At 41.2% G+C, this 12279-nt stretch overlaps 1 protein-coding gene across 3 annotated transcripts; it reads right to left on the minus strand.

Annotated features, from left to right (window-relative positions):
- Positions 1–1276: 1276 nt before the first annotated feature.
- Positions 1277–12187, minus strand: LOC146373238 (protein FAM222B-like). Of its 3 annotated transcripts, none has more exons than XM_084950815.1 (4): positions 10948–12187; positions 10331–10384; positions 8161–8288; positions 1277–6590 (listed from the first exon to the last, which is right to left on the minus strand). In XM_084950815.1, exons 3-4 carry the CDS (start codon positions 8240–8242, stop codon positions 4639–4641), a joined length of 2034 nt encoding a protein of 677 aa, XP_084806941.1. In that variant the 5' UTR covers positions 8243–8288; positions 10331–10384; positions 10948–12187; the 3' UTR covers positions 1277–4638. The 3 variants fall into 3 exon arrangements, with proteins under 3 accessions (XP_084806941.1, XP_084806940.1, XP_084806939.1); XM_084950814.1 differs by having other exon boundaries at positions 10331–10387; XM_084950813.1 differs by lacking the exon at positions 10331–10384.
- Between the last annotated feature and the right edge of the window lie 92 nt (positions 12188–12279).

Raw genomic sequence — 12279 nt, forward strand, 5'->3', positions numbered from 1 at the left:
TTCTCACATTAAAATATCGATATTTTAGTAATTTAGGGTAAATTTGTAGTTTATCATTAACAGGAACACAGTGGGAAGAACCTATTTCATTCGGATTGTCTACATCTTCCGCCTTTCATAGTCATGTGCGAAATACGGCTGTATAAATGTGTCGCGGCCCCTTGGTGTGCGCACTCACAACAATGGCTGGAGTCATGTGTGGACGTATTTTACATCCACAAACGTGGTTTGCGATACATGTGGCAAGAAAGTGAGGTGTTGTGGCAACACCACAAATTTGTCAAACACCTCAGAGTAAATCATCACAGAATATGACGAGCGTATGTTGAGGCGAATTGAAGAGGGGTTGGAAGAGGAGGAGTGGACAGGGACAGGTGCTGCTAGGGCGAGACAGACGTCTCTCACGGAGTCCTTTAGTGCTGCAGGCAGGCAAGGTGTTCAAATAGCGCACAACTTCAGGTTTTTTATTTCTATATGATGAATTCTGCATTATTAAGTGATAAGAACAAGTAATCTGATGTCCTGTAATCATTATGATGCTATAATTTGAGATACAATAAATAAAATATGTTTTTGTACAAAGTATCGGTATCGGACCGGTATCGTTGATACCACCATGAATTTTACTTGGTATCGGATCGGAAAGGAAATCAGTGGTATCGCACATCACTACTAGAGAGAGTTGTTATGTCTGTCCTGCAGGTTTTAGATATCACCCTGGGTCAACACAACTGAATCAAATGACTCGTTCATTACCAGGCCTCGGAAGACATGTTGAGGAGGTCATTTAACCTTTTAAATCAGCTGTGTTGGATCAAGGATGCATCTAAAACCTCTAGGACACCGGCCCTTGAGACCTGGAGTTCCCCACCAATGATCTAAAGAACTGCTGGCTTCACTTGTCAGTTAAGATCAGTGTTCATGATTCAACAACAATAAAGAAACCGAGCAAAAACGGCGCCTATGGGAAAGTTCCAAGGTGAAACAAACAATCAGACCTGGTGGTAGTGTGATGGTCTGGCTGCTTTGGAAGCTGGACGACTTGCTGTAATAGATGGAACCATAAATTCTGCTCTCTACCTGAAAAACCTGAAGGAGAATGTTGTCCATTCAATATTCATACACAAATATCTTTCTACTTAAACTGAATTCAGATTCAAGTGAAATTCCATATAGTTTCATGCAGTTTTATTAGCTTTAAACCCTTGAAACATGTTGCTCACAAAAAACAAACAAAAAAAAAAAAAAAAAAAAAAAAAAAAAGTCAGTCAATAGCTTTGTGTTTGAAAACTTTATTTTGGTTAGGGGAATGTTTGTGCAAGACATTTTTTCCTGAAGGTTAGGCAAAAGTGGAATATCACATTTTCAAAGTAGAGAAAGTAAGCCCCCCTCCACCACTGTTCACAACATGTCTTTGATAACCAAAGACAATTATATAAATCAGTCAAAATCTAGAGAGAGTTGTTATGTCTGTGCCCCAGTAAATATTGCCATCTGAATCAACTTAAAAGCTGAGCTACAACATCCTTAAGTAGATGTGATTCTTGACGCGGTTCTTGTACAATATTTCTGTATTTTAATGCATTTCCAGATTTCTGGGTAAAGCCAGAACATTTGAGGTGCACTCTGCAGAAAGGAACTACTCACTCTAGATTTTTTTTTTTTTTTTTTTTTTTTAAGTCATTTACTTTTTTTTTTTTTTTCCCTCCTTTGTCTTTTTCCTTTTTTTTTTTTTTTTTTAAATAAATGCGCATTTCACATCGTTACTTTTACTTCACAAGACTTTATTGAACCCCAGCAGCTTTTTGTTAGGTCACCAGGTTGCTGCTCATTAACAAGCTTTCAAAAGGCTTTCAGCCAGAGTGGTTAGAGAGGGACTTCTGGTCACTTTGGTCAGTGAGTCAGCAGCAAACAGTTCACACATCCTGACAGTGTTTGGGAATCGTGGCACACTCCAGGACTTCAGTCCATGACACAGTATCAGTAGTTATACTAAGCAGCTTGGTCCCCCCCATCAGAGATCAACTTTGTGCACCTCTGTCAGCATGCACACCTGTGTGCAAGTACCCAAGCTTAACATACACGCAAGCACTCAGTCTCACTCCCTCTCTCACACACACACACACTTCTCCATACTACACCCAGTGGAGGCACTTCATTATGAAACTGCAGAACCTGACTGTGGTGGGCTGTAACGAGGCAGTTCAACATTAACAGGGCGGGTCTGTCTAATCCTTTAGTGTTTTCACCCAGTCAACTTAATGTTAAAGAAACCCAAACAGGCTTGGAAGGTCTTTAGGCCACAGTGGGTCAGACTTCACTCTGCCACCTTGAATACTGGTCAGTTTTAATTCATTAATACAGAATCTTCTTTAAATTTGGCTCGTAAGACATACAAACAGCCAAACATACCTGCATTTGACTGGTGACAACTTTCACCCATCAAATAAATAGGAACTTATTTCACTGATACAGCCCATATATCATCACCACAGAAACACACACACACACACACACACACACACACACACAGATCATACGTGTGTGTCAAGATTTAATTTAATAGCAGCTTCAGGGGGCAGGCACATCAAAAATGAGAGCCAGAAAAAACAAAAAACCTAAACTAAAAAGTAAATTAAAAAAAAAAAAAAAAAAAAAAAACTGCCATTAAGTACAAAGACTGAACTCCAGAAAAGCTACAGCTTGTAAGAGAATTGTCTCTTTGAAGATTCATCATCTTGCAATTCTTTCTCCCTTTTAATCTGTACGATGTTCTGAGAACAATCCAGTTAGGAGAAAAAGAACTGCTGTTGTGAAAGACATTAAAGCAATGATGCAAACCTATTGCCTGCATCAGTATGTCACCTATGGCACCTAATGTGAAAATACCTATGGCTTCAGGATGCAGTGGTCCAAAAAATAAATTAAACTATGAGGATATTACATGTAACAACTAAAAACAGTTCAAATACTTTAAAATAACTGCTACATCCCTGGTCTAAATACCTATTAAATCTGCTATCAAGTCATTTTTTTCTCCACTATCCTAAATCCTTAGCTAGGCAACATTTCAGACAGAAGGATGAGGGCTTTATAATCTGGGATGAGTAGCATTATTACCTTAAGGCAATATCATCCATTCCTACTGCCTGTACATGTTAACACCTCCCAAATAATCCAACATTAGCTTTAAACAGGGAAACCAAAGTTCAGGGGCAAAAAAAAAAAAAAAAAAAAAAAAAAAAAAAAGGAGAAAAAACAAACAACCTTCCTCACAGCCATACACAAGTTGTGACCCTGGCAAAGAAACTGTTAAAGTAGACTATAACTAGTGTGTCATTTAAGGCTTTTTCCAGAAGGCTTGAGGTTAATACAGCAACACAAGCCCAGACAACATCAACTATGGTACATCTAGTAAAACATGACCTGCATTACATGTTCTTAGTTCTTTCTCTGTAGGTCACAAAAATACGACACGTGGTAAGGCCGGTGACTAGTAGATGAACAACTGACCACAAGCCCCACAGAAAAGGAAACATCCACGCCACATCAATTCACTTGCATTACAGTAGTAAAATGGTGACAACCTGTGCTCAAGGGAAATGACATTTTCCCCGGTAGCATGAGCTGACGTACTTGCATGCATATGATCAGTTTACCTTTCACATACAGACACGCTCAGTTTAAAGTAATGGGACCCATTCTGTTTCACATTGCCTAAAGATTAACATGTGGGGAGCTAATGAGACTTTCTGCCCCTGTTCCAAATGTTAAGCATGACATTTAAAAGCAAATTCTACGATTCAAGTAAGACAATGTACAGAAATGCTAAAACAACAACAACAAAAAAGAAACATTTAAAAAGAACTCCCACACAACAAGAATCTCAGAAATGGAGAAGGTTACCGATTTTGCTAGTTCTGGCAGGGTTTTTTTTTTTTTTCTTCCTTAAAAAACAAAAACAAAAACAAACAACATCCCACCAAGAGCAATGTCAAAAATCACCTGGACCACCAACAATATCGTTCAGAAGCCATGTTAGTATTCCTGATAAGGGAGCTCTGGCTCACACCCAGACCCCTTTACAAATGTACACTGCAGCTATGGGATTGAGCACTGTCAACAGTCCTAATAATTGCATATACAAGTAACCCCCATTCAAATGGATCAAAGCTGTTAGGAAGATAAATAATTGCAAATAAAAACATTACACAAAGACATCCTATTCTATCTTGCCTCTGGGCAGTTCTAAGGCCACACATGCTAATAAAAGTTGAGTTCCATGTCAACCTATGAAAAGCACTGTGACAATCATAAGGCAAGCATAGTCTCAGCTGCAAATTAACATTTCTGAACACCATAGATATATGAACAAACAGCAGCACATCTGTGCCAGAGATAAAACCGTCGACAACGATCTCAAAAACCCTTCATCTGCAACAAGTACGACATGGCTTAAGACCTGAGGAATACTTTGAAACATCACACCTGGTGGGTCTCCAAATCAAGCTCTGAAGCAATGCAATTTAACTGCTCACTTTGAAGGTTTTAAAGAGTAAAATACAGAAGCTGAAAGCAGCTGTAGACCAGAACAAAAACAAAAAATTCAGTACACGCCACATGGGCATAAACGCACATTTAACAGTAGCCTGGGCGATGAGCATGGACTGCTCCGCTGCTGCCAGGTTCCTGAACTTGGCTCCTGGCGGACCTGTGTATATTCCCCATTGCATCCACATTCTGCTCCTGAAAGCTGGGCATCTGAAAATCCCCACCTAAGAAATCCACATTCTGCATCAGCTCTGACTGGTCATTAGGACCCTCCTTCCCTGGCCTATACTTTGCCCCTGGGATTCTGTCTCTGGAAGCAGCAGCCTGCCCTCCCTGGAAAGCCATTGAGAGGTCTTGAGGGCCATTGTTTCCTGCTGTTGCTTGAACGCTGCTCCACGGTGGCTTCATGTAGTGGCCATTAATGTAAGGCATAGAACTTGCTGGGCATTTAACAGGGGATGAGGGTTGCGGTTTTTCTGCAGGATGATTTAGGGGAAAGCTCTGTGCACTGTTTGGTAGCTTGTGGCTGTAGGAGAGGTTTCTGGAGGGGAAAGCACACTCAGCTGGAGGCTCCATCCTTGGATTCTTGCAAGGATTGGCCCCCTCAGGAGGCTGCTGCATGTGGGCTAACTGATGCTGAGCCCAGGAGCGTTGCTGCTGCAGCTGCTGAAGCTGCTGAAAATGTTGCTGCTGCTGTTGTTTCTGCTGATGTAAATGGTGCTGAAGCTGCTGCTGCGCCACCTTCTCAGGGTTGGTGTGAAAAGCAGGTACACTATTAGCAGCAGCTATACTCTGCTGTGAATTGAGAGAAACGCTGGGAGCTTGGGCTGCAGCTTTGTCTGGTGGTCCCACCATGAGGCTGCTGGGTACGTTGCCCAGAGCTGGGTGGTGAGAGGACACCCTTGAGCTGGCATTGATGAGCAGGTTGCGGCTAATGGGGCTGGGGTTTGCAATCTGTCCCTCACAGACTGAGGTGGTGCCCATACCGGCCCGAGCCTGACACAGTTGGTTGATTTGGTGCACAATGATGCTCAGGTCACCAGGTCTGTTCTGATGCAGGCTGGCTGCCATGGACAGTGGGATGGTGGAGGTAGATACAGTTATATTTGGTGGGGCATCTGGGTCAGGGAGCTTCTGCGGCCCATAAGGTCCCAGTCGGGCTTGCTGGGGGCAATTAGGCATGGTAGGAGGGCCTGCAGCAACAGCCTGGGGAAGGGCCTGTGACCCAACTAGCCCCTGGGTGTGCTGCATGCTCGGAAGCTGAGATCCATCAGATATGTGGCGCAGATCCTGAGTCACTCCTTGCTGTGAATGTAAAGCTTGTGGAGGAGCCACCTGATGCTTTAGTGACTGCAGATGAGAAAGATGCTGCTGTGGTACACCTGACGAACATGACTGGCCCTGCTGTGGCTGCTGCTGCACAGTCTGGGTGTGAGGGAGGCTCTGCTGTCTCTGCATACCCTGTGGATGAGCCAATCTCTGCTGCTGTGGCGCCTGAATCTGGGACAAGCTCTGTTGCTGCTGGAGAGCTTGTGAACGAGCCATATTCCTTTGCTGTAAAGCTTGTGGGTGAGGCTGCTGTAAAGCCATTGGATGAGTCAAACGGTGCTGTTGCTGTAGTGCTTGAGGGTGAACCAAGTTTTGCTTCTGGAGTGCAGACTGAGACGGACCCTGTAGGTGAGGAGCAGGCTGAGGATGGTTTAAAGTGCTTTCAGTGGTGTAGGGCCCACTGTGAGGGTTCATGACTGAATTATGTAGTTGTCGGGCGTGGCTAGTGTCTGAGTTTTTGACAGGTGCACGGAGGACAGCCAGCAGGCCCCCACTGGTGCCGACCTGAGAGGAGTAGGGACTCTGGCGTTGGTTGGACAAGGATGTGTCAAGCCCGTTGACTGTGCGACGAATGTGCTTCTTTTGAGGTACTTTGACGCTGCTCGGGAAGATCTGGATGGTCAAAGGGTTGTTGGCAACTTTCTTAGCATAGGCATCCAACTCTGCTGGGGTTGGATAGCTGGCAGATCTCATTTTCTGTGTAGTTTCCCCTGCAAGATGTGCAAAATCAGAAAAAAAGGCATTCTTAGAAAATAACACCAACTGGGATTTCACATAGCACAAAACTTTATAGAGAAACATGCTGTCAGCCTGCACAGTTATACAAGTTCTTCAATGCAAACTGGAGGGAAAAAACAAGGTGACCGTCTCTTAGGGGAAACTTTAAAACATCTTCTGTCTACAGCAGGGGTGGGCAACTCCAGGCCTCAAGGGCCGGTGTCCTGCAGGTTTTAGATGTGTCCTTGATCCAACACAGCTCATTTAAATGGCTAAATGACCTCCTCAACATGTCTTGAAGTTCTCCAGAGGCTGGTAATGAGCTAATCACTTGATTGAGGTGTGTTGACCCAGGGTGAGATCTAAAACCTGCAGGACACCGGCTCTTGAGGCCTGGAGTTCACCCACCCCTGGTCTATAGTATAGAGCAGGGGTCCCCAATCCCAGTCCGCGAGGGCCGGTGTCCCTGCAGGTTTTAGATCTCACCCTGGATCAACACACCTGAATCACATGATTGGTTCATTACCAGGCCTCTGGAGAACTTCGAGACATGTTGAGAAGGTAATTTATCCATTTAAATCAGGTGTGATGGATCAAGGACACCTAAAACCTGCAGGGACACCGGCCCCCCCGTGGACTGGGATTGGGGACCCCTGGTATAGAGTTTTGAAAATGTGTTTGGTGGGGGTCTTTGTTAATAGCCAAAACTGTAACATTTACAAAAATACACAGAAGTTATACAGTTATCTATGCACTCATATTTTCTAAAGCTGCCAAGTGGACCAGATTTCAATCATCCTGGGCTTAAAAAACAAAACACAGAAACACCCTATACAAAGTCTCCCCATTATCAGAAACCCAAAATAGTCAGACCCCAGAACCCATGGACATCCCCATTCAAGTTGTTGCTGGCTATGATTATGCACGTTCTGCTCTGGAATCTTTTGTAAACCAGAGAGCCGGGTGACAAACAAAGACTACTGCCACAGCAGGGGACTTTGAATTTGTTCAGCAATGACGATATTTATGTCAGAAGCAGATGATTAATGCTCTTATTGTAAATATGCTAACATTCACTGGGTTATTTAGTAAAGTATGTTTTTGGTTTTTGTCCATACTCATCCTGCTGCAATATAGCCACAAACACAATCTTATTCTGTGGGAAATGCCACCTAAATTCAGAAGTTTTCAATAATTTGCCATCATTTGTGCACCCAAACTAGCCTCAAACAAAATCCACTTCACTTACGGTAATGTTCTGAACAGATGTTGAATATTTAACTGCATTTTAAAAGTCGGAAGCATGGACACAATTGAACTGCTTTTTAAAATCAGTTGTCTAAAACTTACTGGTAATTTTTTATCATTTACATACATTTTCTGCATTGCTCTAGAAGGTCATCCCACTACGAGTTTCAGATGCTCAGTGATTAGATATTTTATACAACTAAACTTTAGTGTCATTTAAATCTTTGGAAATTGTGGATATCGTGTTTACAAAACAGCTTGACTAGTATGATAAGTCAAAAGAAACACCACAACATGATAAAAGACGGCACTTACATTTTGGAGGTCCAGTGTTCATCTGCGTGCGGGAAAGTAGTCTGATGGTAGGCTTAACTGATGCTGGCAGGCGGGCCAGCATGTCACTCTTCAACTAATGCAGCACGGGACACCTTTTCCTCACCATACTGCGGGACAAACAGAGCAGGTCAAAGTCAGCCGTTGACACACACATACTTACATTGGTGTGAAAATACTTTGGCATCACTGATTTTCACAGTTCAGTTTGACCTTTTGCAAATGGCAGCTTGTAATAAAGAGAAACCATGGCTCTGTATAAGCTCACTGTGTACACACTGCAGGCAGCAAGGAGCTGAGATGGAGATGAACAAAGCAGCACATAGTTGTAGAGTGATGGCAGACTGTAAGCCAGCCAGCTTTCCGTGTCAAGCTAAGAATGTGCCAAAATGTTTTAGCAGCAAATCAGAAAATTAAAAAAATTTGGGTTAAAGCAAAGAGCCATGCTTACAACACAATCTAAAACTTTTATTTTAAATATTTCATCATAATGCAGAGGTACAGAACCAGTGACATATATAAAGAATTGTTTTAAATAAGGAAAACAAACACAATGCCATTTTTTCTTCCTTTTGTTTGTCCTTTTAGAATTACTTTCATCTTCTCCAGTAATACAAACATATTTCATACAAGCCATTCTTTAACATCTCACTGTTATATCCCCTTCTTGACTGTCAATTATACCAGCAATACGCTAGCTTCACTTTTCAGAACTGGAAGCTGTGTGTCCACACAGACACCTCATATTCAGAACTGTGCAAAAGCCTTGAAGTACCTCTCATTTCTTTACAATTTGCTTCAACAGATCTAGGCTTTGTTTTTTGTGTGGCACAGAGCAATAGTTCTCCAAGTTTTCTTAATGTCTTTCAAGGTTCTTTTTGGACATTGGTGGCTTTTTCACTCATTTCCTGTTCAGTTCTTGTACCTTACCATTTTCATAAGAATGTTTTTATGTTTGGAGGGGGAGAAAAGGCTGAGGGATGCCAAATTACATAGGAACCACACTGAAAATCAGTGGCAACAAATCATAATTGAGGTTCTGTCATGGTTTGGAGCTGCATTCAGTCACGCTGGTGGAGATATTTTCAAAATTGATAGATTCATGAATATAGAAATGTACCATCAGATTTTGATCCACCATGCGGTACAAGCATCTGATTGTCCACAGCTTTGTGTAGTAAACGCATACCCTGATTTAAAAAAAAAAAAAAAACCCACGGACAGTGGAACACCTTCAGTCATGGACTGGCCTCGTCAGAGTCTGGACATCAACACTGAAGCAGCGTGGAATCATCTCAAAACCAAACAGCAGACAGCAAACATCCAAAGAAGGGCTTTGAATGTTCTTCAAGAAGCCTGGAGAACTATTCTTGAAGACTGGCAAGTTACAAGACAGCTACCTAAGAAGTCAGGCTGGTGGTCATGACCAAATATTTACTTTAAAGCTTGTTATAATAGTACAAACTGTGATTTTGCCTTACATATTGCATTTGTTTTTATTTCTAGATATTAAGTAAATTGCTGCACCTAGTTCCATTTTCCTAACTCCATAAAAAGGAAATGGAAGGCAGTCTTCAGACTTTTCTGTAATATTGCATAGTTATATATGCTGTGGTTTAAAGTGTCACTGAAACCTCTGACTTCATGTTAACTCAAATATATTTTCAAGGAGTTTTTTTAAGATTTGAAATAAGACAACAATTAAGAAAATAGATTAATGGAATCTTAATGGAATTAAGATTAATTGAGAATATAAAGATTTTGAGAACTGCAGCCGAATTCCTTTCTCAGCTCCTCCACTGAGAGGGAAGAGGAAGGGATCTGTTAAGAAGCACAACTGCCGAATCACCCTCCATTTGCAGTTTATGATTCATCATGAGTTAACTGTCTGAACAGTGGAAGTTAAGATTGACTTGTTATTCAGGATAGGAAAGACAAACCAGTTATAAACTATACAATCCATAGAAACTGTAGGCCTTTTAGTGTGCTCACTGACTTTATTCAGTGACATATTTATGATTATACACACAAACAAGTCTGTCTACAGTGTTCAGACCCAGAATATAAAGCAGTTAGTTACTAAGCCAGTGTAACCCTAATTTTTAAACAATCAGGAATCAATAAAACATTATCAGCACTCATCCTTCCTTACCACAAAGGTGCGTTTATTTTGGCACAATTTCCCCGAGGTTTCAGATGAAGTCTCCTGCTGAGAAATGGTGTTTGTGTCAGATGCCAGACACCAGGCTTTTCTACTTAATCTTAATTAAAATGCATTGGGCTACACATCGACGCTTCAGTCCTAGCTGTATATATACACACACTTATTTTACCCTCTGTACCCAACCTTTCAAACATACTCACACCAGCTAAAGCTGTCTTCCTAAGACTAAACCGCTTTCTTGGAGTGGTCTTACAGCGGGAGAGGTAAACTTTCTGACAGCCAGTCTGCAGCTAGGTAACGTTAGCCATCTATCTAACAATCCAGTCTCAACCTGCTGCAGTTTCAAACAGCTAGCTAACGCCTGTAGCCTTCAATAAAGCACCCCGGACGATTCCAGTGGCCAAACACCATGTGAACCCCAAGCAGAACCGGACACCTTCAGAAAACTGATGTTAAATCGTTCAAAAGGTTACCTCAAGTCAAGCACCACAGTAAATAAGGAGCCTCTTTGTGCTTATTGTGAACAGGCCAGCTGGTTAGCAAACTTTAGCTTGTCGTTGACGGAAAGCGCCGACGTGACCTGTGTTAAAGAGAGCGATACTTACTCCTCAGGAATCTTTGAGTAAGGAAACTTCATTTTGTGGCGACATAACGTTGATAAGGATTGTAATCAGCGTGTCAGCTCTTCGTGCTGCTGTCTGCTAAAGCAGCATCATCTGTCGGACATGCGCAAACAGACAGGACCCCTTTTCTGCATTTAAGGCATCGACGGTGAACGCCTGTCCATTAATCCACCACAGATGAGACGCTATTGAAGCCCAAGAGCGTCATTTTATCATAAATTTATCACAGATTATATAAACTTTAAGAGATCTGGTTATTCTGCTTGGGTGTTCCTGTCAGCCTTATATTTAGGCGGACGCAGCAGCAGTTTGGGACAAATGTTAACAGTTGGTCACTTACTTATCACCTGGCATGATTTGGATTTTCTGAAGTGGTGGCATGAAAAAAAACTTCCACAAAAAAGCAAGTTTTGTTTGTTTTTTTTATATAGTGAATTAAACTAAAAAGTAACACTTAGTGTAAAAAAAAAACCATTTTGGCCAACGGAACTAAAAATTCAATCAAACGAAAAAATAAATAAATAAATATAAAACAGATAAAAAATGGTTTTGTGGTTTGTCAAATTTTCCAGCACAAGCAGACCGAAGAGACATTAATGCAGACGGTTAACCTGACTGGGATGACTGTGTGACAAGAATTTGTATTTTAGGAGGTTTAGATAAGCACATTATTAAAATAATAGTATCTGGCACCACTAATATTTTGAAGAAAAAAAAAAATTAAATTCACACTAAAACTAATCAAAACTCAAACCAACTGATCCCCCCGGGGAAATAACAGAAACTTAACTGAATTTACTAATATACAATTAAAAATCACATAGAAAATAAAACTGATGAAAAACAGAATACTACTGCACAATTACTCTGGTGAGAAGTAAAACAGGAAACAACTGAGAAAGATTTGAGTTTAAAGCTTCAAACAAACTCAGATAAGGTTATTTTAAGTTACTTTATGATTCTAAATTGGTGGCCAGTTTAGAATCATAAATTAACCTAACCTCATCGTTGGGCTACAGGAAGAGGGAAGGCTATTTGATCCATGGACCTTCTTGTTGTGAGGTGATGGTGCTAACCACTGCACCATCTTGCCAGGGAAACATCTGTTTTTTGGTTGTTGTTGTTTGTTTTTTTTACAATTGTTTGTTTAGTTGACTTTTAAATATTTTCCTTTACTATTAACTATTTACTATTAACTACTACTAAAATTATTATGTTCACTGCTGTAACAAAAGAGTATTTATATTGTATACTCAACTTGTAAATTCCTGCCTTTTAACACTTCTGCTTTAATTTAAAGGAGAGAAAATAAAG

Source organism: Perissodus microlepis, chromosome 14, assembly GCF_051167445.1.
Source record: "Perissodus microlepis isolate ML-2025 ecotype Zambia chromosome 14, ASM5116744v1, whole genome shotgun sequence".
Classification (NCBI taxonomy): domain Eukaryota; kingdom Metazoa; phylum Chordata; class Actinopteri; order Cichliformes; family Cichlidae; genus Perissodus; species Perissodus microlepis.